At 56.5% G+C, this 26,604-nt stretch overlaps 4 protein-coding genes across 9 annotated transcripts in view; 2 read left to right on the top strand and 2 right to left on the bottom strand.

Moving 5' to 3' along the window:
• KIF12 (kinesin family member 12) overlaps nucleotides 1–2,618 on the top strand; it is a 4,627-nt gene extending 2,009 nt beyond the window's left edge. Inside the window, exons 7-14 of one of the 6 annotated variants that reach the window (XM_026055237.1) lie at nucleotides 76–211; nucleotides 302–420; nucleotides 567–671; nucleotides 762–1,595; nucleotides 1,706–1,789; nucleotides 1,873–2,009; nucleotides 2,114–2,289; nucleotides 2,519–2,618. In XM_026055237.1, coding sequence (XP_025911022.1) covers nucleotides 76–211; nucleotides 302–420; nucleotides 567–671; nucleotides 762–1,595; nucleotides 1,706–1,789; nucleotides 1,873–2,009; nucleotides 2,114–2,289; nucleotides 2,519–2,601 — 1,674 coding nt within the window. In that variant the 3' untranslated portion in view covers nucleotides 2,602–2,618. The other 5 variants (XM_026055240.1, XM_026055238.1, XM_026055239.1 and 2 more) reach the window with 5 other exon arrangements.
• A 150-nt stretch (nucleotides 2,619–2,768) lies between these two features.
• VTN (vitronectin) lies at nucleotides 2,769–6,779 on the bottom strand. The gene is made up of 8 exons (XM_026055242.1): nucleotides 6,640–6,779; nucleotides 5,999–6,118; nucleotides 5,265–5,591; nucleotides 5,005–5,144; nucleotides 4,408–4,564; nucleotides 4,071–4,220; nucleotides 3,167–3,439; nucleotides 2,769–2,945 (listed from the first exon to the last, which is right to left on the bottom strand). The coding sequence occupies exons 1-8, from the start codon at nucleotides 6,698–6,700 to the stop codon at nucleotides 2,827–2,829; spliced, it is 1,347 nt and encodes a 448-aa protein (XP_025911027.1). The 5' UTR covers nucleotides 6,701–6,779; the 3' UTR covers nucleotides 2,769–2,826.
• A 2,857-nt stretch (nucleotides 6,780–9,636) lies between these two features.
• Nucleotides 9,637–18,277, top strand: SARM1 (sterile alpha and TIR motif containing 1). The gene is made up of 9 exons (XM_026055241.1): nucleotides 9,637–10,091; nucleotides 13,861–14,479; nucleotides 14,661–14,873; nucleotides 15,439–15,530; nucleotides 16,064–16,299; nucleotides 16,432–16,525; nucleotides 17,049–17,238; nucleotides 17,347–17,468; nucleotides 18,056–18,277. The coding sequence occupies exons 1-9, from the start codon at nucleotides 9,637–9,639 to the stop codon at nucleotides 18,183–18,185; spliced, it is 2,151 nt and encodes a 716-aa protein (XP_025911026.1). The 3' UTR covers nucleotides 18,186–18,277.
• Nucleotides 18,278–22,646: 4,369 nt separating this feature from the next.
• SLC46A1 (solute carrier family 46 member 1) lies at nucleotides 22,647–26,600 on the bottom strand (the record flags this gene model as incomplete). The annotated part of the gene is made up of 5 exons (XM_026055322.1): nucleotides 22,647–23,007; nucleotides 23,688–23,844; nucleotides 24,877–24,960; nucleotides 25,381–26,233; nucleotides 26,433–26,600. Coding segments are annotated over 5 exons (1,338 nt in total), but the record flags the coding sequence as incomplete, so codon positions are not given.
• Between the last annotated feature and the right edge of the window lie 4 nt (nucleotides 26,601–26,604).

The following is a 26,604-nucleotide window of genomic DNA, read 5'->3' as shown; positions in this document are numbered from 1 at the left end:
CGTGCCACGGCCGCAGCGGGTGAGCGGGGAGGGCTGCAGGGCCGGAGCATCATCCCCAGCAACGCGGGCCCCCAGCCCAGCGCCTGCCCCAGCAAGCAGGGCACGCTGTGCTTCGTGGACCTGGCCGGCAGCGAGCGGGTGAAGGACACAGGCTCCACTGGGGAGCTCTCCGTGGAAGCCAACAACATCAACCGCAGCCTGCTGGCCCTAGGTGAGGCCCCGGGGAGCCCTCCTCTGCAGCAGCCGGTCCCGGGACCCCGGCGGAGCCACAGAGGGTGCAATGGGGCTCGTTCTCTCCCAGGACACTGCATCTCTTCGTTGGCCAAACCCCGAGGGAAGCGGACGCACATCCCCTACCGGGACAGCAAGCTCACCCGGCTGCTGGCCCGCTCCCTGGGCGGCTTGGGCATCACGCTGATGGTACGTGGATGGAGGAGTCTGGGCAAGGGCGAGGGGCTGGGTGGGGTGTACAAATCCGGGGGGGGGGGGGGGGGAGGCTGGAAGCTGGAAGGGGACAGGGGGATCCCCCCACTGGCAGCTCACCTGCGGCTCTTCCTTGTCGGCAGGTTGCCTGCATCTCGCCATCCTCGCGTTGCCTCTTGGAGACGATGAGCACGCTGCACTACGCCAGCCGGGCCCGGAGGGTCACCACCAGGCCTGTGGCTAACAGGGTACGGCAGCAGGTGGTGGCTGTGGGCAGGGGCAGGATGCTCTGCCCCGCTGCTGGGGCTCCCCCCTGAGCTGCCCCCTCATGCTCCCAGGTGTCCCAGAAGAAGCTGCTGCAGACCTTGGAGGAAGAAATCCAGGCCCTACAGCTGGAAAACCTCTCCCTGCGCCGGCAGCTGTGTCTGCCCAGGCTGCCGGCGAGGAGCACGGAGGCCGCCCCGGGGACCCCCGCGAGGGCAGGGGCCGGGCCGGGCTGGGGAGGGCTGCGACAGTCCTCTCCTGAAGGGCAGCACCCTGCTGCGGTGGGTGAGGGCAGCGTGGCCAGGGCCTCGCGGAGAGCCCCAGCCTGGCCCAGTCTCTACRGCGTCCTGCGGGACTTCGTGGTGGAGAACGAACGGCTCAGGCACGGCGGGTCCCCAGCCCTCCCCGGCACATGCAGGAGCCATGAGCTCAGAGCCGATGCTCAAGGATCCGGCGGGGCAGCTCTGGGGGGCAGCTGGAGCCCCCCAGCTGCACAGGACCCCGTGTCCGACAACCTCTCCCAGGGATGGGGACGCCTGTGCCAGGGAGGCTTTGGCAGCATGTGCAGGGGGCAGGAGGGCTCATGCCTGGGTATGCCTGGCCCTGTGCCATGTGCTGCCTGCTCCCAGAGCGGCAATCCCACAGGGAACCCCGGCACCCTGATCCCGTGGGCCGGGCAGGGCTTGGAGGCCTGCTGGAGGCTGCCTGCGTCCTGCCCCGCGCCCTTGCTGCTCTCCAGGCAACCCCGGCCAGCTCCAGACCTCATCGGTGACGTCCCAGCCAGCCCATCCCACAGAGCCACCCGCAGCTCCTGGAGYGCCCGTGGCCCCCGCGCCTTGCTGGGCCACCCCGCGAGGCTCCTCCAGCCCAACGGGACACCCGCCTCCAGCTGCTGGGCCCCACTGCTGGTGAGCACGGGGAGAACGGGCCGCACGCTCCGCGGGCCGCACCGTGGCACGGCAGCGTCTGCAGTGGGCAAGGGCTGTGCAGACTGCCCGCTGCCCTCTCCTTCTTGCAGAAACTGGCTCCCGCCTCCGGCTGCCCCTGCTGCCCAGGGTGCCCCCAGTGCTGCCCTGAGCCAGCCGGTGCCATCATGTCCCAGGTACGGCCCCGGGGATCTCTTTGGAGGGGCACGGCACAGCATGGCATGGCATGGCACGCTGACAGCTCTGCTTGGCCCCCCAGGTGCTGCCGGGGCCCCCCACACTGCAGCCAGTCCCTGCCGAGGGAAGTGCCAGCATCCCGCCGCCCGGCCAGGAGGATGCGGCTCTGCCCTGCTCCCATCAGCTCCCTGGGCCCCCCCAGCCACACCAGGCAAAGCGGTGAGAGCCGGGGCCTGAGGGCCCCCCCGGGGCACCAACTGTGGGCTCTGGAAACCCCCTGGGCATTGCTGGAGCAGCCGGGAGGCAGCTGGGTGGTGGGTCAGGGTTTGGGGTTTCATGTGTGCTCACAGCAGGAGCCAGGGCAGGAGCAGGAGCTCGTCTCAGCGACACCTGCTCCCAAGGGAAAGCCGGGACCAGCGGGGTCCGGAGCGCAGGACCAGCCCCGAGGGAAAGGTTGTCCCTTCAGCCCCGCCATGGCCAGGGCTGCCAGAGCCGAGAGGTGAGCAGGGTGGCAGGGGGAGGCCGGGATACAGCCCCTGCCCTTCCCCTGGGGCAGCCAGGCAGTGCCTCGGATGCAGTCCCTCGGAGYCAGGCACCCACCCCCTTGCGCCAGGCCGGCCCAGGTGTGCAGGCACGGGGCTGTGCCTCCCCGAAAGGGGCTGACCCTCMGGGGCGCTAACCTGGCCTGCTCCCGGCGGGCAGCCGCCGGAGCTGTCCCTGTCCTGCAGTGGGAAGAGGCCCCGGACTGGCTGGTGGAGCAGATCTGAACAGCCCCAGCCCAACTGGAGCRTCAGCCCCAGCTGCGGCGTGAACTGGGTCCAGCAGCTGGGCTCCAGCACTGCCCAYGCATGGTTGTACCTGCGGGGACAACCAGGGTCCGTGGGGGCACTGGGACCTCTGACTGCGAGGACTGCACAAACCACAGCTGCCTGGTGCCACACAGACAGATGGACACAGCTCCCTGGCCTGCACCACACTCAGTTTATTGGGGTCTAGCTAGGGGCTGTGCTGCAGGGCGGCTCCGGCTGGGCCCGTCTCAGGCGCTCTCCTCCCCGGGCTGCGGGCAGTTCAGCCAGTACTGGGCGATGGAGCGYGGGTAGCGGGGCTGCACCAGGTCCACGCGCTTGGTGCGCAGGTTGACGCGGTAGTACTTGTCTGGGGGAGAGGGCAGGYGGCCGTCAGGACTGCCCGGAGGCAGAGCCGCAGGGGAGCTGCCGGCCCAGGTTGCCCTCCCGCAGGATCCCAGAGCTGGGCTGGGCTCCTGGATGTCGCAGAGCGAGGTGAGGCCTCCCTGTGCCCAGGCAGCTCYGGGGTGGCGAGGGCTCCCCATCCCGCAGCTCTCCCCTGCTGCCCRGATCCTGCAGCCCCAGACTTACCTCCTACAAAGAAGTAGACACTCTGGAGGGCCTCACACTGGGAGCCCGATGGCCAGTCGGTTTCGATGCCCGCAGACTCGGAGTCATTTTGCAGCCAGCTCCAGAAACCCAAATTCAGCGACCGGTGGCTCTTGTACCTCTTACGCTGGCGGCGAGACTTCCTCCTCCGGGGCTGCTGGGATGCCACGTAGATCCTGCCGGCCATGGCAGCGTCCAGCCGGCTGGGCACCCCCCGCCAGTCTCTGCTGATGAACCGCGGGGCGCTCGCGCCGGCTGGCAAAGAGGCAGAGGCYGAGCGTCAGGGGCAGTAATGCACAGGGTCCGGCATCCACCTGAGCTGGGCTGAGAGCAGCCCCACACACAGCCCTCAGCTGCTCTGGAGACCCACAGCGCAGAGCTGCTCCAAAGGTCCCCAGCCCGAAGGAGAGGCGTGATGGAGCCATGGGCTGGGCAGAGCCAAGAGCCCTGATCTCACCACCCGCCTTGGCTGGGAACAGCCCTGCCAGTGCTGGCTCCCATCTCCTCCTCTCCACCTTTCGTTTCTCTTGCCCAGCCTTGGGGTTTTCCTATGGCAACTCTGGCTCCAGTGGGAATAAACAGTCCCCAGCAGTGACGGTGTGGTGGTGACTGGCAACAGGCTCTGCAGCGTGGGACACGAGGGTTGACGAGGGTGTAGCAAGGGTTGGATTTGGGCTGGTGCACATGGGATGCTGCRGGTGATGCAGCCATGGCTGGGGGGGTCCTGCACAGCTCAGTGCAGTGGCTCATCCCACCTGCCTGTGCTCCCAGGCATCACATCCCCCTCYCCCTGCATGCCTGCACCCCTCTTGCCCCATCAGCACAGCGTATGCTGGCACATGCCAGCCCATTCCCCTGCCAGCTCCGGGGCTGCCCTGTCCCTTACCCATCCGGCCTCCAAAGAGGATTTGGAAGACATCCTCCCAGCTGTCGCGGTTCAGGAAGGCGTAGTGCCTGAAGACAGTGGAGGGCGAGGACTTCTCGCACTCGGCCTGCGTGGGCTGGTGGGCGAAGTCGTAGGACCAGTAATACTTATCTAGCACCAGGACAGGCAGCGCGTTAGCAGGGCAGAGATTAGGGGAGACGCGCTCGCGGGGGCACAGCAGCTAGCAGCRCAGCACTGTCAGAGAGGGACACGTGTGTCCTGCCCCACAGCTGCTGGCTCGAGGGTGCTCTGCGCAGCACCGTGCTCTGTATGGGTGCGGAGGGGCTGAGCCCTTTACCCTTGAAGAAATAGACTCTCTCATTGCCGTGGTAGCTGTGCGCGGGGAGGGCGAAGGCTGCGTCGATGTCGTTTGGGATGCCTTCAAAGCCCTCGGAGATGTCACGTGGGTAGCCGGAATCCAGGACTCCATCATCGAAGCGCCAATACTGGCTGCCCTGGGGGTGCGGGACAGAGACGGGGTCAGGAAGCTGGGCAGGGAGCCGGGAGCAGCGTCCCCCAGGCTCTGCCTAGGGGCAGAGCAGGCGCTGGGGAGGCCAGTGATGAGGCTGCGGTTGCTTGGGGGCACCGCGCTGGCCCGCTGGTCAGCAGCRCTGGCTCAGAGCCCACGGCTGTGACCGTCCCTCTTTGCCGTGGGATTGCCCTCCTGCTACAACCAGCGGCAATAGCCACCAAGCCSTGGCTTATCTCTGACCAGGCTGGAGTGTGGCCTCCTTATAGAGACGGGGGAGGGATCTGGGGATATCTGGCAGCCGCAGTGCGTGTGCATGGAGGCTATCAGGGTCAGAACAGAGCGAGTCTGAGGGCTGTGTCCTCGCTCCCAGCATCAGCCACCCAGGGAGCATCCCCCAGCCCTGCCCGCTGCGCTTCTGCCCACCTTGAAGAGATAAGTCTTGCCCTGACAGTTGATGCGTGTGAAGGCTGCGTCGATGGGGCCCTCTATACCCCAAACGTCACTGATGAGCTTGGGGTAGCCGGGCCGCACGCTCTTCTCATCCAGCTCGTAGAAGTACTTCCCTGTGGAGAGAGGGGAGGTCRGAGTGGCAGGAGGGGAAGGAGGGACCTTCCCCGCAGCGCAGCCGCGAGAGTGGGGCACCGACAGGGCAGCCGCACGCCTGGAAAAGGGCCCTGAGGTACCTCGGAAAGCGTAAAGGGAGCCGTTCTTCAGGTCGGTGAAGGCATCGAAAGGCTTCCTGCTGCACAGCTGCTCAGTGTCCTCCTCGGGGTCCGGCTCCCCGAGCCCATCTAGCGTGGTGGTGGGCAGCACCTGCATGGGCTCCTCCTCCTCCTCCTGCAGCGTCTGCTCAGGGCCCGTCTCACTCCCCTGCGTTGTCAGCACAGGCGGCAGGAACGTGGGCCATTCTGTGGGTGCTGCCTCGGTGCCCTCTCCTGTCCTGGTCTCGGTGGTGGGGTAGTAGTCGATGTAATCATCTTCCGGCAAGGCGAACACGTCTCCCCGGGTCACTACGGGAGGGAGCAGGTCGGTCCCAGGGAGCCCTGGGTGTCTCCACACAGGGGTCTGGGTGCTGGCACAGCCGGGCAGGACCCTGCTTGTTTTGGAAGGCGAGAGCCAGCCCCGTGCAGAGCAGTGCGCTCTCCTGCCTGCTGCTGCAGCTGCTCCCAGGCAACCCAGGTGCACACAAAGCCCGGGGCCCCGCGCTGCAGCAGATCCAACCGCCCGAAACGCCTGGCATTGCAACACCCACGCACCAAATCCCAGCCCTGACTTCACCCCAYGGGCATGGGTGCACACAAAGCTGGCCCCACACCGACGGCCCAGGGCTGCGCCCCCCCCCAAGTCCCTGCTCTGCCCAGGCAGCCCCYCCTTGCTGCTGGCAGCCGGGGACGGAGGGCTCCGGCGGGGCTGGTACCTTTGGTTCTGCAGGCAGTGGAGTAGTCGCTGCAGCAGCTCTGGTAGTACACGCAGAGGGCATCGCACTGGCACTTCCGCTGCGCATCGAAGCCTTCCTCGCAGCGGCCCACGCAGGAGTCTGGAAGAGCCACCAGCCAGCGAGGAAGGAGTAACACGGGTCGGGCAGCCTGGCCAGCACCTCTCCTCCTCCCCAGCCCTCCCCAGCCCCGGGGGCGAAAGGCAACACTGTCACGTCCAGCTCGAGGGGCACCCCACCCCCCCACAGCCTCCCCCAGCACCTCCCTGATCCCACCCAGCCCCTGGCTCACTGGGGCGGGATGGGAGTCGTGGATGGGGCCGTGCCACGATCCGAGTTGCATGCTGGCTCCATGCGATCCAGCTGCAGCCTGGCCGGGGATTTGCCCAGACGCCATAGGCACTGCTAACACCCGTGTGCTGTGCCGCCCGCTTTTGGCTTTGCCCCATGCTGCAAGGTGGCCAGGGGCCCCAGCTGCTGCCTGTCTCCCTCCTCACCCTGCCCAGGCTCCCCCAGCCGCTCCGAGTGCCCAATAGCCGCGTCTGCTCCATTCCCAACCTCGCTGTAACCCGCCGCCAACGACCACCCGGAGCGGGGCCGTCCGGCTGAGAGCTCAGGCTCACCTTCAGCAGCACGGGCCACGGCGAGCAGGCCCAGCAGGAGGGCAGGGAAGAGCAGCCTCATCCTGGGTGGCCGGGAGCGCAGCCCTCCTGCAAGTGTGTGGGCTGCGGCACGGCGGAAGCCGGGGCTCCGGCCTCCGCTGTTTGCTCAGCCTGCCCCAGTGGGAGAAAACAAACAGGCCAAGGTCAAAGCAGAGGGAAAGGGGCAGAGATGCACTCCCTCCCGGCCTTCCTCTGCGGCACCAAGCCGAGGCGGCTGTGTTTGATGGTGATGAGGCTCCTGGCGTGCAGAGTCCTGGGTGCACAGGGCAGTCTAGCCCAGGGTCCACGCTTTTGCCATCTGCCACTTCCCGGCCAGCATGCAGGTGGCCGTGAATTCAGAGAGCCGGGGGTGACAGGAGGTCAGAAATAGGAACCAGTTTTCAGGTCTTGCCACAATTTTTTTCTTAGCAAATCTCGTGGTATCAAAACTCCCAGCCTCTGTCTCAAAGGGAGGCTATTTCCCAATCCTGGTCTCGGCAGGATGAAAAGCCTAATGAGGAGGGACAAGGACCCTGCTGGGCTCAGAGGGCAAAAGAAAAGGTCCTTGGCTTACACTTGCCTGAAACATCACCATTTTGTAGAGGTTTTGGCTTTCTCAATGTCAGCAATGCTGGAACCAGAACTGGGGAGCGCCAAGAGGTGGCGACTTAGGATGGGACAGATGTCACCTGTGTGCATGGGCACCAGGGGCCAGAGGTGAGTGGCTTGGAGGAAGGGAGCGGGGGGAGGCAAGTCCTGTGCACTTTCACTGCAGTAGACAAACAAAAGCCTGTGTATTTTGCTCCCATCATCCCCTTTCCAGACAATCTTTTCGGTTACTAATTAATGTCAAGTCAGCTTCTTTCTGCAGTTTCTGATAACTCCAGGATGGTTATGTAATCAGGGGCAAGGAGCAAACGCACACAAGGCTACAGASATACTGGCTCTGGCTGCTTGCACTGCCATGGCCCTGCCGGGGCAGGAGCACCACAGGGGTCTTCCCCAACCCTGGGGCAGGAGTGTCACAGCTCTGAGCTTTAATAAGTGACAAGAGATTTGCAGAGAGAAGAAACTGGAGCAGGCTGGCGGGTGCTGCTGCCTGCCTTTCCGGGAGCCCTGCCTCTGCCAGGTCAGACACAGGCAGTTCCTGGCATTGGCTGATCCCAATCTTGCTGGGAAGACCTTGGATTTGGTGTTGAGAAAGGCATGTTTGCCTGCCAGGAAAGCTTTGGGGAGCTGAGGACAGCTGCCAGAAGCAGGCTGCATGGGCAGGACTTCTCCTGCAGCCCCGTTACCCCCCTGTTCACCCCGTCAGGGCTGGCATCGTCCCCCTGTACAAGCACCAGCCCAGCGTCCCGTCCTCATCAAAGTAAGCCTGGAGGATGAGCGGGGCCAGAGGGGGCTCAGGTCCCCCCTGAGCCCGCGCAGGTGGAGGAGGCGGGGATGAGAAGGGCTCAGCAGTGGTTGTGCTGCTTTTGCTGATCGGCAGAGACAAAGCCTCAGAGCTGCCCTCCCGCAGCTCCAGCCTCCTGGCCACCAGCAACCACAGACCTGGGCGCTGGGCAAGCTCTTCCCTGTGCTCAAAGCCGTTGCGGGACGAGACCCCTGGGAGAGGGGCTGGTTGGGGTAACCAGGCCCCGGGGAGTCCCTTGCTGCTGAGGGGAGCTGAGCCAGCCAGGAGAGCTCAGGCAATGGGCCAGTTTCCCCAGAGCAAGGCTGGGAACACAGACCAGACACAGAGCCCAGCCTGGTGTTGCTAAAAATCCCCCCCAAAAAGAAAAGACAAGCACTCCGAGTTTGTGAGGAGAAGCTAAAAGGAATGATTTGAGTTCTCCCTCTCTGAGCAGCACCCTTCTCCAAGGTAGCAAAACCCTCTGCTGCACTGCATCGCAACAACCTGCATCGTAGTTACCCCTGGTTAATAATAATTTATCGGGAAAATCCTTACTGATTCTGTGCTCAGCGTCTCCTGCAGTACTGTGCCACTCGGATCTCCTTGTTTACCGTCCTTCACCGTGAGCTAATGTTCCTTTCCTGTGACTGTCCCTTGTGTGTGGCTTCAGAGAGGATTAAAAGAGACTCTGTGGCATCAAAACATCAACTTGAATTTAAGTCTCAGTCTGAGCTGGCAGCAGGCTGGCTTTGGAACCAAGGATTTGAGCTGCTCCTCCCAACACAGGCAAGAAGTGTCCAAAACATTTCTGCCCTGAGCACGTCTGGCCTGGAAAAAAAAATAAAGCAGCCCAGGCTGCCTCTGCTCTTTCTTTTATAATGCAAATCCTGAGCCCACCCAGCAAAGCTGCTCTGGATTCAGGCCACAGCAAGGGGAGCTATTCAGCTCACCGCACTGATTCAAAAGGTGTTTGAAATGCAGGGCCAGGACTGCCCATGTGCAACCACAACCCGCCATGGTCCGGCCCTTTGTTTTCATCCCGTGGCCCCTCGCCTCGGAGAGGGTCCTGGAGAGACCRGCCACGCGGGCAGCATGGCAGCCCCTGCCTGCCGGGGAGCTGATCACCRGCTGCGCGGCAGCTCGGGTGAAGGGGGACGGGGGTGGCGAGGACGGCCAGGCAGGCCCCAAGCCAAGACTGGGCAGGCCGAGGGCTGTGACGGGAGCTGTGGCGGAAGGAGGGATCTGGAGGGATGCCAGAGCATCTGCAGCGAGGAGGGGGATGCTGCTGCCGAGCCCCTCCTTGGAGAGGCGGTGCCTGAACGGGGTGACATCAGCCCCCGGGGACTGAAGATGCTGAGCCTGGCTCTRGGCAGGCGGTTCCTGCCACCGCTTCCAGCTCCACACCCCGGCAGGGCAGGGAGGGGAGAGCGAGCCGGTGTCCCAGCCCAGCACCTGGACACCCGTCCTCCCTCCTCCACCTCCCCGCCATCCCCTCTGACCAGCTCGGGTCCCCCAAGGGGTGCGGCGGCCCTGCCCAGGCACTCCCGGCGCGAAGGGGACCAAGGATGCTGCGCTAGGGGCTGCCGATGGTGCTCACCCTGCTGGTCTCCGTCTATAAACTGTGCCGGTTCTTCGCCATGTCGGGGGCGGAGAGGCTGGCGGTGCCGGACTGCGTGAGCCAGCCAGGCTGGTGGGCAGGCGGGGGGAGCTCCAGGGAGCGCCGCGAGGTTTCCCCCGGGGTGAACACGGACGTGCAGGCGGCCCTAGACCGGATCCTGCCTGCCCTGCACCTGGCCATCTCCTCTGCCAAGCAGGCGGCTGGTCCCGCGGAGCTGAGGAGGGCCATCGCGGAGGTCTTCCAGCTGGTGGAGGAAGCCTGGGGGATGCCCACGCTGGGGAGGGATGTGGCCAAAGTGCTGTGCGATGCGATCCGCCTGGAGGGCGGCCTGGACCTGCTGCTGAACCTGCTGCACACGGCGGAGCTGGAGACCAAATGCCAGGCAGGAAAACTCCTTGAGCAGATCCTGGTGGCAGAAAATAGGTGAGTCTCCAAAGAGCCTGGCCCAGGCGCACAGCATCCCCTCCCCAGGGCTGGCCCCAGTGCAGCGCGCGCCCCGGATGCAGCTCCCACCCTAGACAGRCCCCCACCCTCCAGCAGCGACCTTCCCCTCCACATCCCTCCACGCRTGCAGACCCTCCGTCTGCAGGTACACCCCCTGCCCATGCACAGCAGTGATTTCCTCCACCCACCCCACCAGCACCCCCTGCATTCCCCTCCTCTAGGTGCTCCCAGGGCATCAAACACCCTCCACCCCACGCTGCAGCCCCCCCCTCCCCCCCAGCACTCGCACAGAGGCTCCCAACATGGCTAGAGCCTGGGGAGAAGCCGTCCACCTGACATGAGCTGCACCAGCCTCAGGCCTTTCTACACTGGGGCTGTGCAGGCAAACATGCCCGACTTTCCTGCTTAGAGACGAGATCTAATTTACTCCAAGTGGGTCTAGAGCACAGCGGCCTCTGTACAGCTTCACACCATGTGCGGGGACTGCTCCACGCGGTGCTGCCGGCTGGCAGCCCGGAGCAGGGGCAGGGCAGCACTAGCTGAAGGAGCTGGCCCTCGGCTGGGCACGGGYRYGGGCATGGGCACGCGAGGCTGTGCTGACACTGCTCYGCTGCTCCCCGCKCACGGCCGCTCAGCCAGTGCCCCTCTGYTCCTGCACGCTGCGAGCGAGCGGGGAGCACCCTGCCAAGCCTGATCAAGCTGAGCAGGGCTCGGATGGGGATGCCCRTGGCCAGGTATGTCCTCAGGAGGAGCTCCATCACTTGTCCCTGTTTGCTGCAGCCTTTACGTCTGGGCTCTCTGTGCTGTCCCCGTGACACCATTTCTACTAGTAACCGCAGAGAGGCCTTGGGTCACCGGCTCGGGCTGCAGTTCACTCTGGGCCCTGGACTTAGGCAGCCCAGCAGTCACTCCGGCACTGCGATCTGCCACGCAGACAACAGCCCCAAAATAGCTTTGTATGGGCCCAGCCCTTGGCTTCACTCACAGGTGCCCTCCTGCATCACTGCCAGTGTTTTCTCCCTGTCGAGTGGTCACTGCTTCTTCTTTTTCCTAATACCCTGCTGACTGACAGCTCCTGCAGCTCCAGTTCTTGGGGCGAGACAGTGGCCRTGGCAGTGTGTCCATGCCCAGACTGCTCCAAGCCAGACATTCAGCAGCGTGTTGAGGAAGCCTGGCCAAAGCTCACAATCTTGCTCCAGTTTCATGCACAGTGCGTCTTACCACGAGGGCCTCTGTGTTGGGGAGCTTCCATCCCCATCCTCTCTGCAGGCTTTCAACTCACTGGCTGCTCCACCTTGTTTTCCAGGACGGGTTCCCTGTGCCATTCAGTGCGCAGCTACTGCTGCCATGCTCTACCCAAAGGCATCTGCATCTCCCTACTCTGTCCTTCACCAGGGCTTCAGGCTCTTCAAGAAGGAGCACATTAGCTGGAAGGGACATTGCCCTCGACCCTCCTGCTGTGGCAGCCGTGAGGGGCCCACGGGGATCTCACAGCAGGGGTGGGCTCTGCCAGATGGCACTAGTGCAGGTATGCAGAGCTGCCTGGTAAAGAAGAGAAACACCTGCAAGTCTGCAGGTATCAACAGAGTTAGGAAACATTGACCAAAGTCCCATTCCCAGAGCTGCACTCTGAGGCAGAGCTGGGTATGCTGAGCTTTAGGGCAGAGGAGTTGTTAAGAGGGTTGGGTTATCTCTAGACATTGGTTAGCCCATGGACTGATGGGCATCGTGCTGGGCTTGCAGTGGAGTCATGGACACACAGCCTTTGCCTGCCACTGCATTCAGTGAGGCCCAGAGAAGCAAAGAGCTAAACCAGGAAAGTCCATTAGGGTGGAATTAATCCAAGGAAACGTCATGGGCATGATTTGAATTAAGCACATCGATCCCTGGCAAGAGAAAGTGGCCGCAGGAGTCACCATCTCTGCTGCAAGAGCTGTTGTGGGCCAGGGTCTCGGCACAGCTAGCTGATCCCCAGCCTTTTCTTGCTCCCCGCGGCACTGGTGCTTTCTGCCCCGACCTGCCGCTAACCTCCGAGTGAGGGCAGGGTGGCACAGGGGCAGCCCCTGGGTCCGAGCCTCTGACTTACAGAGCTCTCCCGGTGCCTGAGTGCCACAGCAGCAGGGCTCAGGCAGGAGCTGGAGTGGTCTCAGCTCCGGCTCCATCCTATGGCTCTGGAGACCAGATGGATCTGCATTTGTCATCTGACGCCATGGCAGAGCCTGGGCTTGAAGCCAGCCCCAGGGTGAGGGCTTTTTTTCCAGAGCTCTCCGCAGTGTTTGCTGCCAAATTTACCCCAAGGTCAGCGTGAGCTGTGCAGGCCACGGGCTTCCCAGAAACGCCCTTCCTGCCTGCCAACATGGAGATGCTGGAGTGCCTTCAACCCCACCACTGCCAGGGGCTGAAATATAGCACTGCCTTACGGTCCTGGGTCTTACAAGCAACACAGCAAGGGAGATCTGTGCCAACACTTGTGCCATGAAGATGGAGCAGATCCACCACGGCACCAGAGCAGTTGTTTCTAAGGCCAGAGATAGAGCTGCCTCCAGCCACCAGAACCCTCCCCCCGGGCAGCCCAGGGGCAACGCAGCTGAGATCCTGGCCCTGACGTTTCCTCCTTCCTTGTTCTAGGACATCAGGGAACAGCMCCCTTCCAGGCGTCTTTCCAAGACCATTGTCACAGCACAGGGCTCCCAAGCCCAGCTGTGCGTGAGCAGTAGCTGGTGGTCCTCAGCAGGACAGTCAGGTTTTCATCTCTCGCCACTTTCTTCTCGCATATCCCCACAGCCAGTCCTGCACCCACCAGCACTGGGCAGGAAGATCACTGCAACCCGTGCACTGGTCCTGGCAGTTTGCAAACCTGTGCCCTCCTTTCACAAAGACCCTGCAGCCTCTCCCTGTCACGCTGACCTTGTCAGTACAGTGATATGACCGAAACACAGTTGTCACAGTCCCAAGAGGGTGCACACACACGTCAGCCACAGGGCCAGAGGGTATGTGTCATTTCAGTCATGTAACCAGGATATCTTTGTTCACATGGAAGCTGTTTCCCTGTCTTCATCAGAGAGCAGGCGTTGCGCCTGTCCAAGCAGATGGCAGAATGGCCATGTYCCAGACATGCAGCGGCTATGCACTGAGCGCATGACAGGGCAGGGCCGTGATCTGTTGCCTTTACCTCATAAGAAGGCTGCAGAGATGCTAGACTCTGCTGTTCATGGCACAGAGTCAGGACCTGAGGTTCAATCACTGCCTGGATTGCTGCATGACGACTTCGGGAACAGTCGTTCAGCCCCATGTGAAGCACCTTGTCCTTGGTACCAAACTGGAAGGCAGCCAGGTGACAACACTGGTTAGGGGCAAACAAATTTTGCCCCCTAAACACAGAGCCGTTCACACACTTCAGGAAGGCTGAGTAAACAGATCTATTTCTTGCCCAGTATTAACTTACCTGCACTGTTGCTTGCTCTGCAACTCTTATGTGGAGCAAAAGGGAGCCCCTGGCACAGTGGTCCTGGGCTGTGCGTCCCACGTGCTGTCACACCACAAGCTCCTCCATCAGACCCAGATGGGCTCTGTCAAAACCAGCCTGCTGTACCTCGCTGCACTGTAGCCTGGCAGCAGGGCCTGCAGGGAAACGTCTGTCTGTCATGGGGCAAACACCACTGAAATCTGGAGTTCACACACCAGGCACTATTCTCACTACTTGCATGGCCATCTGCCCCTCACCTGCCTGTGTTTCTCCTTTCTCTAGGGACCGGATTGCTCGGATTGGTCTGGGAGTGATCCTGAATTTAGCCAAGGAGCGAGACATTCCCCAGCTGGCGCAGAGCATCTCTGGCATCCTGGAGCACATGTTCAAACACACCGAGGAGACCTGTTTCCAGCTTATCTCTGATGGAGGCCTGGATGCTATCCTCTACTGGTGCCGCTGGACAGACCCTATCGTGCTGCGTCACTGTGCCATGGCCTTGGCCAACTGTGCCATGTACGGAGGGCAGGCCAACCAGCGCCTCATGATTGAGAAAAAGACGGCAGAGTGGCTTTTCCCATTGGTGTTCTCAAGGGATGATGAGCTGATCCGCCTGCACGCGTGCCTGGCCATCACGGTGCTGGCCACCAACAAAGAAATTGAGAAGGAGGTGGAGCGGTCAGGGACCTTGGCTCTAGTGGAGCCCTTCATCGCCTCTCTGGATCCTGGGCAGTTTGCGTGTGACATGTTGGACAGCAGTGACAACAGCCAGGGAAGGACAGCTGATGACCTGCAGCGCCTGGTACCCTTGCTGGACAGCTCGCGGCTGGAGGCACAGTGTATCGCTGCCTTCTACCTCTGCACAGAGGCTGCCATCAAAACCAGGCAGAAGAAAACAAAGGTAAAGGGTAGGCTGGCCAGCAGGAAGAAGATGCAAAAGGGAAGGGGTTCCACGATCACATCTTGGTGTCCTTTGCTCCCCTTTGAACTCACTGAGTACCTCAGCCCGAGGATGGCCCAGCACAGGTTGTGGGGGCAAGGAAGGGGAAGCGAAGTCATGTGTCTTCCCTTTGTGTCCCCAGATTTTCAGTGAGATTGGGGCTACACAGAGCCTGAAGAGGATAGTGTGCTACTCCACCAGCGGCACCACCTCTTCCCTGGCCAAAAAGGTGCTGCGCATGATAGGGGAGGAGGTGCCTCGGCGCATCCTGCCCACTGTTCCCAACTGGAAAACCTTTGAGGTGCAGACGTGGCTGCAGCAGATCGGATTCAACAAATACTGCCAGAGATTCCTGGTAGGGCACATGCTGGGGGGAGGGAAGCTGGGTGGGCCCTTTTGCTCCATCTTGCAGCAGAGGTGGAAGCATCTCACCCAAGAAGCTTCTCCTGTATCACCCTGTCCCAGTGTCTCCACACACACATCAGCACTTGGTGGTGGAGAAATCGTCGGACAGAACAGCTGCTTGCCCTTCTGGGGCTCCAGGATTGAGGGAGGCTACTGGAGAAGAACAGTGTCTCCTGCCACCAGTCCCTTCTCYTCTACAAGAGTCTTCTTTCCTTCCTCTTCTCACATAACCTCTGTAGGTGTCAAGTCTGGGTACCATCCCAGAGAAAAATTCTGGCCCAATCGCTTGGGTGCTGAGGCTTGTGTGTGCCAGGTCTCCTTCAGTCCTGACCTGCGCATGCTAATGCTGTGCGAGCCAGCAGAGTCACAGGGGTACTACGCAAGCTGTGCAAAGCAGCCCTGTCTCCCAGTGGTGGGAGGATGGCTTCATGCCCCTGAGCTGTCTCCAGCAAGGGGCAGCTTTCTGCAGCCCCTGCTTGAGGTTCTGAAACCCCTGCCTGGGGTTCTCTTGGCAGGACCACCAGGTGGACGGGGACATACTCCTGCGACTGACGGAGAAGGAGCTGCAGGAAGATTTGGGGATGGACTCCAGCATCACTCGGAAGAGGTAGGAACTCTACCCCAGCAGCACTTCTAGCACATGCTGACCTCTCCCTAGCAGCCATCACTGTGGCAGAGCCAGGGGAAAGATCTGTGCCCTTCCCTTCCTGCAAAGGCAAGAACAGAGATTCTCAAAAAGGGAGACCTGGACTACCACAGCTTTTACAGTGCAGTACGCAGGCCCAGAGGGATTCCTGCAACAGGGCCAATGCCCCAGAGAGATGTGGCATGGGGAGTGACTATCTATTGCATAGAAACTGAGGCAGGATTCTGCACATTATCCAGAAAAATGGGAACTTACCTGGGCTTTTCCTCCCTTGGCTGAGCTCCTCAGGCCTGTGTGTCCTGAGGGCCAACGTTCCCACAGTCATGCAGCTGGTTTGTCTCTTTCTCCATTTCTTTTGTTCATTCTTTATCACAGCATGTAAGTGCACTCTGTCCTGTGCAGATAAAAGCCATCTGTTATCAAGCATCTCTAAGCCCTGTCTGGTTCAGCAATTCCCCCTCCCCGCTTGACACTTTCATCTGTTGTTCTGCCAGGTTTTTTCGGGAGCTGACAGAACTTAAGACATTCGCAAACTATTCCACCTGCGACCGCAGCAACCTGGCTGACTGGCTGGGCAGCATCGACCCCAAGTTTCGCCAGTACACATACAACCTACTCACGTGTGGCATCAATCGCAATTTCTTGCACCGTGTGACGGAGCAGCAGCTGCAGGAGGACTGCCACATTGACATGGGTTTCCACCGCGTCCGAATTCTCTCTGCTGCTAGGGGTGCGGGCTCTGCTGCTGCGCTTGGCCCCGGAGCAGGCGGGTGGGGGCAATGGGGGCAAGTAGTGAGGCCGGGTTGGGTTGGGACGAATTGCTGGGCACTTTTAACTTTTTGTTGCCATTTGCTTTGTCTAGAAATGCTTCACTCCCCTATAACACTGCAAACTTCATCCAATGGGACTGATGTATTTATCAGCTACCGGAGGAGCACCGGGTCCCAGCTAGCCAGGTGAGTCCTGTGGGCAACATTATCATGCTGGGCTAAAGCTCAGAGCGAAGGTTGGTGAACAGTTTATGGGAAGAGCCTGGAGCTGGCTGCACACGTGAGAAAAGGAGCACTGCAGGCTGCAGCTGGGAGGAAGGCAGGGAGGATGGAGGGGTGCCAAAAGTAGAAATGCAAACAGGGACAACAAATGCCAAAAGCTGCATGGCAAACAGGCTAATTTGCAGTCCCATAACTGCCATTCTGTCCCTCTTTGACATTGACTTACCTTTTCTTACACTGTACTCATAGGGCTGTAGAGGATCACAGCAGGGAGTTAATGTCCTGCTCCTTGTTCTTCCCGCAAGAGCCCAGAAACCTGTAAGCAGGCAGGACTGGCAGCTGACATCTCAAGGACCATGCCATGCTCTGCAGGAGTCTGTTCACTGCTCCTCTGTCTCACAAAGTCCTGGCTGATGTGGTGGGAGAGTGCATGAAACCCAGGCACTGGCAGCAGTGCTCCTCACGATGCTGTCTCTCTCACTACCAGCCTGCTGAAGGTCCACCTGCAGTTGCACGGCTTCAGTGTGTTCATCGATGTGGAGAAGCTGGAGGCAGGGAAGTTTGAGGACAAGCTGATCCAGAGCGTCATGAGTGCCCGCAATTTTGTGCTGGTCCTCTCGCCAAATGCACTGGATAAATGCATGGGAGACCCTGAATGCAAGGACTGGGTGCACAAGGTAAGAGATGCCAGAAAATGGGAGCATGGTGTGAGCTGGAGCAGGAATAGGAGCGGGCTGGTGATGGACTGATGCAGSCCACAGTCTGAGCACTGCACGTTCCCACAGGAGATTGTGACAGCCCTGAACTCTGGAAAGAACATTGTGCCGGTTACAGACCATTTTGAGTGGCCCGATCCACAGACACTTCCCGAGGACATGAGAGCTGTCCTGAAATTTAATGGCATCAAGTAAGTAAGAGAAGCCTGTGCTATGGGGTGCCTGGGCACCAGGAAAGAGCAGCTTGCATAAGCAGTAGCAAAGAGCACAAGGAAATTGGGGGAAACAGATGAGGGAGGCAGAAAAGGCCAAAGGAGAGGTAAGTCACTTGAGGTACTCCAGAGCATGAAGAGAGCAAAGGTCCCCACTGTAATTCTGCTGCTGCTTTTGTGCTTGGGACTCATCTGGATAAACAGTTTCTCTGGGAGAATACACATCCTCACCACCCTTGTGTCCCAGGTAGGAGCAATGCTGGCAGGTTCCCAGCTTGCTGTCCTCCTGCCAGACTGGGTGCCTTTCACCTCCTGCGTCCCAGTGGGGTAGCAGTGCTCCAGGCTGGCTTTCCAAACTGCTTGTAGCCCTCCAACAGGGTCCAGGGAAGGGGGCTTTCCTGTAGCATCTAGTGTTCCTCCATTTTCCACAGGGAAAAGGGGTGTTACTGGAGAGCTGGACTGGATGTGAAGGAAGGGGGTCTCTGGCCCATGGCCCAAGCATGCTGAGCTATGTTGCAGTGTCTTGTACAACAGAAAATTTAACTATGATTTTCCCCCCAACACAGATGGTCCCATGAGTACCAGGAGGCCACAATTGACAAAATCATCCGCTTTCTCCAGGGCCGTTCCTCCCGGGACTCTTCGGCTGGGTCAGAGAATGGCCTGGACTGCTTGCCCTCTCTTGGGCAGACCTAGAAACAACAGAGCTGCCTCATTCCCTCCAGAGATCTTCCAGGCAACCCCTCTTCTGGTGGGGCCAAATCTCTCCCTCTAGACTTTTCCCCATCTTAGGGCTACCCAACAGCCTCCCTCCCTCAGGACCTGGCCCACCTCTTGGCTTGAGACAAGGCCTGTGGCTGGGGCAGTCAAAGGCTTTAGTCCTTCTTTATCCCCAAATGCAAGCCCTTAGCACTAGAAGGCCAGTACTCACTTATCTGGTGCCTGGAGCCGAGCCAGGGTGGACCTGCTTGAGAAGGGACTGGTTGTCTTTTACATCCTTCCTTCAGGTGGCTGCTGGCCTAGGCAGGACATTCAGGTTATGCCTCCCATAGTGCAGCAGGTGCACAGGAGACGAGCATGGTCTGACCCCCACTCAAATACCTGCAGCATCACCCAAAAAATGGGTCCCAAGAGGAGGGATCCTCTAAGTACTGTAAGCTGGAGGGGTAATGAGGGGTCGCAAGAGGACACAGGAGAGAGAAGAGAGGTCAAGAGGAAAGAGCCCGTGAGTGTCTTATAGCCTCTGCTGGGTCCCCAGGGAATATCAATAAGGTCAGTAGCTTCAGGGAGGAAAGGGCAAACAGAAGCTAAGGCCTAAGGAAATCCCCACGTTTGGGGAAGATAACGCATTCAGGCAGGGAGTGTCAGGTCCTTCTTAATTGCTTGGGCAGACACTTCCTCTTCTGCATTATTGCCCCTTCAACGCCTGAGCTCTCTCCCTTCTTGAAGCCTTTCCCTTCCTAATGCTGCATAACCACTTTGTGCTCTTAGCTCTGGCCACAGAAGTTTAGTTTTAGACCAAGTGAAGTTTCCAAAGGGTCTTTGCAAAACGTGATTTTAAAACAACTCTTTATCCTACACCTGACACCTCAGCTTTGCCACTTTATCAGGTCCTTATATACAGGGCACAGGAGGCTGGTTTGGGACTCTTGAAAATATATTACCATGCAGATATGGAAGACGGTAGTTGCTGTGCTGTACCTGTGGAGTTGTTATATGCTGGCTATTATATGCTTTTATTCTGTTGTTGGTTCTCCACTACAGATTTCCTACGGCTTGTTCTTTGAACAGCAGCTGGCTCATTTCTTTGCTGACTGGCACTTACCCAATAGCCCTGGCTACACGCCTCAAGCTCAGGGCTGTCCCTACTCTCTGCTGGATGCAGTGCCAGGTAGCAATTGTTTCCATGTCTCTTCTTCTGACCCCTTTTCAACATCCACCAGATCCTTTTCCAGCTACTCACCTTGAAATGTCAGGAAAGGGCTGAAATCAATGAAAAGGGCAGGCGGAGGCTGCTAGGTGTGAGCATAGACTGAGAGCAGGACTGGCCAGCATCTGCTGTCAACACTGCAGTTGAGGAACCACAGGCACCTCAACATGCCTCCTCTGAATTCTGCCCTCCCGGCCTTGTTCTACTTCTCACACTGGCAGAAAGCTCCTCAGCCTGTCCCTGCTCAGGATAACCCTTACCTTTCCAGGAGGTAATGAGGAGGCTCAGCTGTGTTCCAGTCCAGGAGTCACCGAGTCACCTTGTCCTTCTCCTGGCTCTCCCTGAAGCCTTTCTTCCTGCCTTAACTTTCAGGAACACAAGCATTTGCTTTGGCTTAGATTCATGAATATCTAAGGGGAAAAAAAAGTTAAATTCTGGTGCTTAATAACATCTTTATGGATAGTTCTTACCAGCTCATACTTAATGGCATCTCTGCTTTCTGGGGAAAGAAGGTTAATGGCCATATCCTCTCAGCATTAATCAGAAACAGAATCTATCTAATCTTCAGATTAAATATGAGGAAGCCAGCAGATGAGCCCAAAGGTGAACCTGCTGAAGGATAAAAGCCACAGGGCTTTTATGTGAGCTGCTTCAGGGAAAAGTTTTGAGTCACTGATTGAAGGTCGAGGTCTCCATGCCCACGGATGGAGTCCCACACAAAGAGTCCTAAAGATTTTGCTGCCTACAACACTACACAAAAAAACCAGAAAGATACCAGAAGCAAGAATCTTGTGTAAAAAGGGCTTCTGGTTTCCCAGGAGCTCTCTATCATTTAACCTCTTCACCCACCATTCAATATAGAGAAGATTTAGTTGTCTTCTACAGCTTAGGTGGTTTCGCCCGCAATGAGATCCCACCTCTTGCTCCAGCTGCCCAGACTGTAACTCTTCCTGTTTTCCTATCATTCTACTACCTTCACCCCGATGAACTTGCTTTACTCTTGGCAAAGCATCCCATACCCAACCCCTTCCAGTCAGAGCAGAAGATCCTGAAGAGATAAATGCTTCTCCGTTCTCATCCTTTCTTATTCCTTTGTCATGTCATATCAGAAAGACTTTAAAGTTGTTCTATCAGCCATTATTAATAAATTTGGTTTATACTCTAAATCCTCACCTCTTTCCTGTTTGTGTCACGTGCTTCTCTCCCCGCAGCCTTCTCCCATCTGTTCTCTCTTGCCATCATGCTTTCTCACCCTCTGAAGGGGCAGGACACACTAACAGCAGAATTCAAGTTCTCCAGACACCATTCTCTGTGGGGATCCACACTTCAYGCTCATCTCTGCATGGCCTGGTGAGCTCACTGTATTCTACCTGCTGCCCAGTCACACTACAAGGATCGTGTATTTGCTTCAGGGTTGTAGTTCTTGGAGGGGAGCCTAAAAATAACTTCTTTTTTTTTTTTTTTTGTATAGAGTACAATAGTTCCTATTGAACTTCTCCTTTGCAAGCACAGTGACAAATAAACAGGAAAGTAGAGCCGGTACACAACAGTTTCACTCCACTGCACAGTGTTTAGCAGCTGGTAGCATTGAAAACCATGGACTCTGCTGGTGAAGAGATTTACTTGACAACCGGTTCAGCCACAAACATCTAACGCAACACTCACAGCATGCCCTGTTCTGGCTGCAGGCTAATTCTGGGCTTAGCCTTTGAATCACACAAGTAAGTTCTGCTTGAGTTATGTCCACTGGCATAGCTACAAGGATCAAGTGGCATAACACCAAGTTCTTAAAACCTCCCTACTTCTCCATCTTCCGTCTCCTCATTCCCAAACTCTCCTGCTCTTATCAACAAACTCCTAACGAACAGGGAACAAAGCTGTATATCAGCATTTCACATTTACTGTGTATTTAAGGATGGGTTACAGATGAAGCACTGCAGCAAGCTTTACTCTGGTATTCAGGAAAAGCAGGTTATAGCTGCTTGCAAGTCCCAAAACTGCATTCCTCCTGACTTGGGGCTCTGACATATTAATTCCCCACACAGCAGATAACTTCCTGCTGTTGCTTCTTTACTGCAAAGTCTTAATTAAAGAGTGAAGCATGAAAATAATGGAGAGATAAGCACTGAATGAGGCAAGGACAAATCACAAATAGCTGTACCACAAAAGCTATCCTTTTTATGAGCCATAAAAGAAAATGGAGATTTTATTAATTCTGGAAGTAACATGTCTGCTAAGCAATTTCACAATAAGGACATTATTGTCTACATCTCTGAACACTGTGTACAATGTTTATCATYAGAACTGTTGGTTTATTATAGTTTGAAGAAAACATGATTGAGGCAATGCTTAATGCTTTTAAAAGAACAATTAGGAATAATAGGAACATTGGGGTTTGGGCAAACAGCTACATAAGTGGCTTGCTGGCATCAACCTATCCTGAGGTCAGCCCAAGAGAGGTCCCAGACCCAAAATCATGCCCCCTAAAATGTAAAATTTCACCTCTAAAGATACCCCACACCAGCTCATCCCAACAACACAGTCTACCAATAAGAAAGGACTGCTTCTGCCTCTACCACAAACACAGCAGCGGTTTCACAGGCCTTCTAGTGCACACTTCTCAAAGGTGGTCCCTTAAGTAAGGGGCCCAATTTTGTCAATTTTATCCTTAACTTCGTCAGTTTTGGCCACTGTCAGTTAAGGTACCAGCTTGTCCCTTAGTATTCTCACCTGAGCTCTTACTTCTCATAAGAACCTTTGAAATCCTGGGTGGAGTTGCACATGAACAAACAGGACGTGCCACTAGCACTTGCAATTACAAGCACTTTCATGCATTAGATGCCATGGAGGACCCCTCTTACTCGTGAAACTAAAACCGGTTTACTAAACAGTGGCAACAATAGCACTCCTGTGAAAAACTACTGCTTATCATAAGGATTTTTGCAGGAGCCTAGCATGGCCTACGACATTCATGAGATTCTTTTATTCACAACACACTGATTTGGAACACAGATCTCTTTCCTTGGCAGCACACCACTGGGCTATCTGTCTGCTTCAGTTCTGCTCTACAAGTCTCACCCACACCAACAGCTGATCTGCTGCACGCTGCAGTACTCAGAGGGGAACATGCTTGGCAGTTAAGTGAGAATTGCATTCTCTCCCATCACTAAAAGCATGGCGCAAAAACCTCCCAAAAAGAAAAAAAAAWAAGAAAGAAATCACTAACYGGCCTTGCAAATAGCCAACAATAGTTTTTATTCTTGATTAGATTTGAGTCTGAGTCTCTTGGGTTTTCTCTGACAGATGAATCAACAGAACAGTGAGGAGGCATTCGCACCTGCAAATCAAGTTCCTACTGGAGTGCCATGATTTCCAACTACTTGGCATTTAAAAATTAGCAAGGACAACCAAGGTGTCCCTCACACACTGATCTGTTCTCCAAGGGAAGAACACATAACAGTCCTGAGATGGATGCTGCTGAGCCAGCCAATCTGTTGTTGCTATGTCACTGTTCAGCTGTCTGCAAGTGACAGGGAAGAACGTGAGAAGTGACTGTATTCAAGCTTTGAGTCCCAGACTTCTATCCACCTAAGAAAGAAAGAACAGAGTTAGAACCTAAAAAGGCACACTGGAACTTCTCTGCACAAAGCGAGTTTTAGTTTCACAGTAACAGAAAAGAAATGACCCTGCCAGGAGTTGCACTTCTACCACAGTCTCCACACATCCTCTCTCCCAGAACTAACCAGGGAATTCATTTTCTATCATGACACTACTTTTGCTTTTTAGTAAGGTAACTACAGGAAGAGAGATTTATGCTAAGATAATTCCATCTCTTCCAAACCAAAAGTACATTTGTGTCACTCCCAGGGCACTATGGTGACAGCAGCCTCAGATTCACACTACTCTCAGCATGCAACTTTTTCGCATCACCCCTTTGAGATGCTGCTTTCCATGCAGAGTTTTACGGGCAGTACACACATTCAACTCCAGAGTCTGAATTCAATTCTAGGGGTGGAATGAGACTTTGAAACACTCTCAATGTAGGCAGTTACATTACTTGGCTGTAGGTTTATCCCTATGACTCAGATGCTAGAAGAAATGGACTTGCACCTTCACTTACCAGGGCACTAAACTCCCTCCCATAAGCCCAATTGAAAACACACCCTAAAAATCTATTGTGAACTCCTGTCCTATGAAGAATAAATAACAGTTTTTATATTACAGTTCAGAGGTCCTCTAGCAGAGTTTAGAAATAGGAAGCAAATTACCCAATAATAGCTGCTGGAATAAGAAGAATCAGAGCCCCAAAGAGAAAGGGGAATCCCCTCATGAAGTGCAGGCTGGCAGGATAGAGTGAGTTGAACACTCCTGCAGCCACAAGTGAACACAGCCCTTCCACACAGGCAACAGAAGCAAAGAGCGCACCTGGAAAAGACATAAAAGAGGTTAATGATAAGACAGCCCCGCCTGGGAATCATCAGCTGAAATGTCCTTACCACCTTACCTCCTTCAATGGGATTCCCTGAATCTTTCTGAAGTGCTTGCATTTCTGATCATAAAACTGGTGTCTTCACTGTCAAGTGTGGGGAGGCAAGAGCTGTGAGCAGAGGTCAGGCATACTGCACCCGGCCAAGCAGGCCAAAAATGCCATGCTCAGCTTCTCTGTAGGCCAGACTACCTCACTGACCTCCAGAATTTGTACCACCAGTGCTGACCAGGGACATTATGTATCAACTGGATTGTAAATGCCTTAGAAGAGGCTATCTATATCTGTTTATTGCCAAGCACATCTTATCGCTTGTTAAACATTAAGTACAGCAGAAGACTACCTTTTACAGGATTAGCATCATAAACAAGGTATCAGGTGTATGCCACCTTCATTCTAATACAAGAAACAGTTCTGCAAAGTCACTTCCCCTCTCAAATCCCTCCTTCCCTCTCTCTCCCTGCAGAGGTATTCCGAGGCAGACTTTAACAGCAAGTGCAAGCTCTTCAAACAAATTACTGGGGGTTATCCATGATCTTTCACCATGGTCAATGATATAACTCTCTAACAACACTGAGTTTCTACCCACTGTTACTGATCTACAGAGAAGAGTCATGCTGAGGGAAATCACTATTTTCTGCATGTTATATAATCCATTTTAACTCTTGCTCCTCGTGAAAGTTTTGGAAACCAACAGGCCAGGGGATGATCCATTCCCGAGCTTGAATGCAATACTTTTCATCTCGCTTTTTCTTGCCCTCATCTTGAAAATGCAGCAAATCTACAGTAGTGAAAACTGACAATTATTCTGACAAATTAAAGTGTCACCCAGGGCCTGAGAGTGCAGGCATGGGCATAAAAGGAGTCCAAAGGAGCTAGAGAAGTCTTGACCTCTCAAAGCAGTTTGGTTTCAATGTTCCAAGAGGACAGTGTTTCAGGACCTGGCTTAAACATACTGGCTAATTCCTTACCCTGTTCTGTCTCATTCACCAGCTTGGAGAGTTTGGCTCTGATGACTGGGGTGGCTGCCATGGAAAGGAACAGAATCCCATAACCTGTGAGCAAGATATGACACATTAGGGAAAGCTCAGCTGAAGCTGTATTGACTTAAACAAAGCCTCCAAAGTCAATTCCATAAATTTATAGCTCCAGACTGCTTCTCTCGGCTACCTTTTAGTCCCAATTCACCCTCCTGCTTTTCACAATGGTTCTTTAGCCTCTGCATGCAGAGTTATGCCTTATCTGTATGGCTTTTTGAAAAACTAACATTGGAGGAACTATATGGTTGCAGTTTCAAATTCAGTGTTTGGCCAACTTTGCTGTTGGCAAGTCATAGTTTTGTGGGTACATGGGCTGAAACAGAGGCAGAACTTCTTCCACCTGATTGTTCTCCCAAGAGCACACTGCTCTCTTGCATATTATGGTATCTCTAAGCTAAGACCCTGAGGTATAGGGATCTAAGAATTCAGCATCACCTGTAAACATCAGTGGTGTTGTAGCAGCAAGAGAAATCACAACCAGTCCGGAAATATTGGAGATCAGTCCTATCTCTGCCACCCAGGTGTCTTCAAGGCACAGTTGCAGCGCCCGCAGCCCTGCCAGGCTGCTCAGGTAAGCCAGGTAACTAGCTGCTGAACCATACCCGATGAGATCAGAGGCCCAGCAGAGAGGGGAGCCAAGTTCATACAAAACATAGAGGTCCCTGGTTCCAAAGTGTACAGTGACAATAAGAAAGAAAGCCACGGAGTAGAGTGCAAGCTTCTGCCTGGAGCTCTGGTGTTCTGGAGTTGTGTATAGCCTGTACACAGCCATATAATGACTGAGAGTGAACAGCTTGGCTGGTTTCCGCTGCTTCACTGATTCCTGAAGACAGAAAACAGCATACAGAGCAGCAGCAAGACTGGCAGCAAACACTAGCCAAAAGGGGTTGATGTACCCCTGCGCTTTGCGCCACTGGCCACCACCAATGCTGGCTAACATGCCTGCTATGCCAAGGCAGGCCTCGAGAATGGCTACGCGAAACGTACGTGCGCGTTTGTCGCTGGTGTCGGCCACATAGGCGAAGCAGCTAGCCAGGATCAGGTTGTAGTCTCCCATGAGGCCACACAAAATGCGTCCAAGGAGAAAATAGCCAACGTGCAACCGCAGGTACATGACGAGAAGATAGATGGCCGCTTGCAAGGCCATACCTACTGCAGGCAGGACAAGCACTGGACGGCGACCTATGCTGTCGCTCCATGGCCCAAAGAGAGTCACGGAGAAGAGACCAACGAAGAAGCCTCCCAGATTGATATAAAGGTTCCAGTGGGAGACTAAGGCCTCCACTTCCTAAAAGAAAAACACGCACGCATGAGGCCCTGCATGGGGTGCTGCTAAGGCAGGCTGATCTGCTTCCCCAGGGGGTCCTGCCCGCAGCAGAGCTCCTCGGGCAGCCCGAAGAACCGCTGGGGAAGGCAGCAGCACGCTCCCCTCCCCGGAGCGCCGGGGCCCCCCGCTCCCCGCGCCCGGTTTGCCGCCCGGCTCCCACCTGCCGCGGGGCGTCGGCGCCGCTGCTGCCGTTCCCGCTGCCGTTCCCGCAGCCGGCGGCGCCGCTGGCGTTGAGGCCGCTGTAGCCGAGGTCGGCGCCCAGCCGGTCCCAGAGGTACTGGGTGGCGAGCGGGCCCTGGAGGCTGAGGGCCACGGTGGCCAGGAGGAGGAGC

Source organism: Apteryx rowi, unplaced genomic scaffold (assembly GCF_003343035.1).
Source record: "Apteryx rowi isolate R43461 unplaced genomic scaffold, aptRow1 scaffold_99, whole genome shotgun sequence".
Classification (NCBI taxonomy): domain Eukaryota; kingdom Metazoa; phylum Chordata; class Aves; order Apterygiformes; family Apterygidae; genus Apteryx; species Apteryx rowi.
This window is presented reverse-complemented; position numbering and strand designations above follow the sequence as displayed.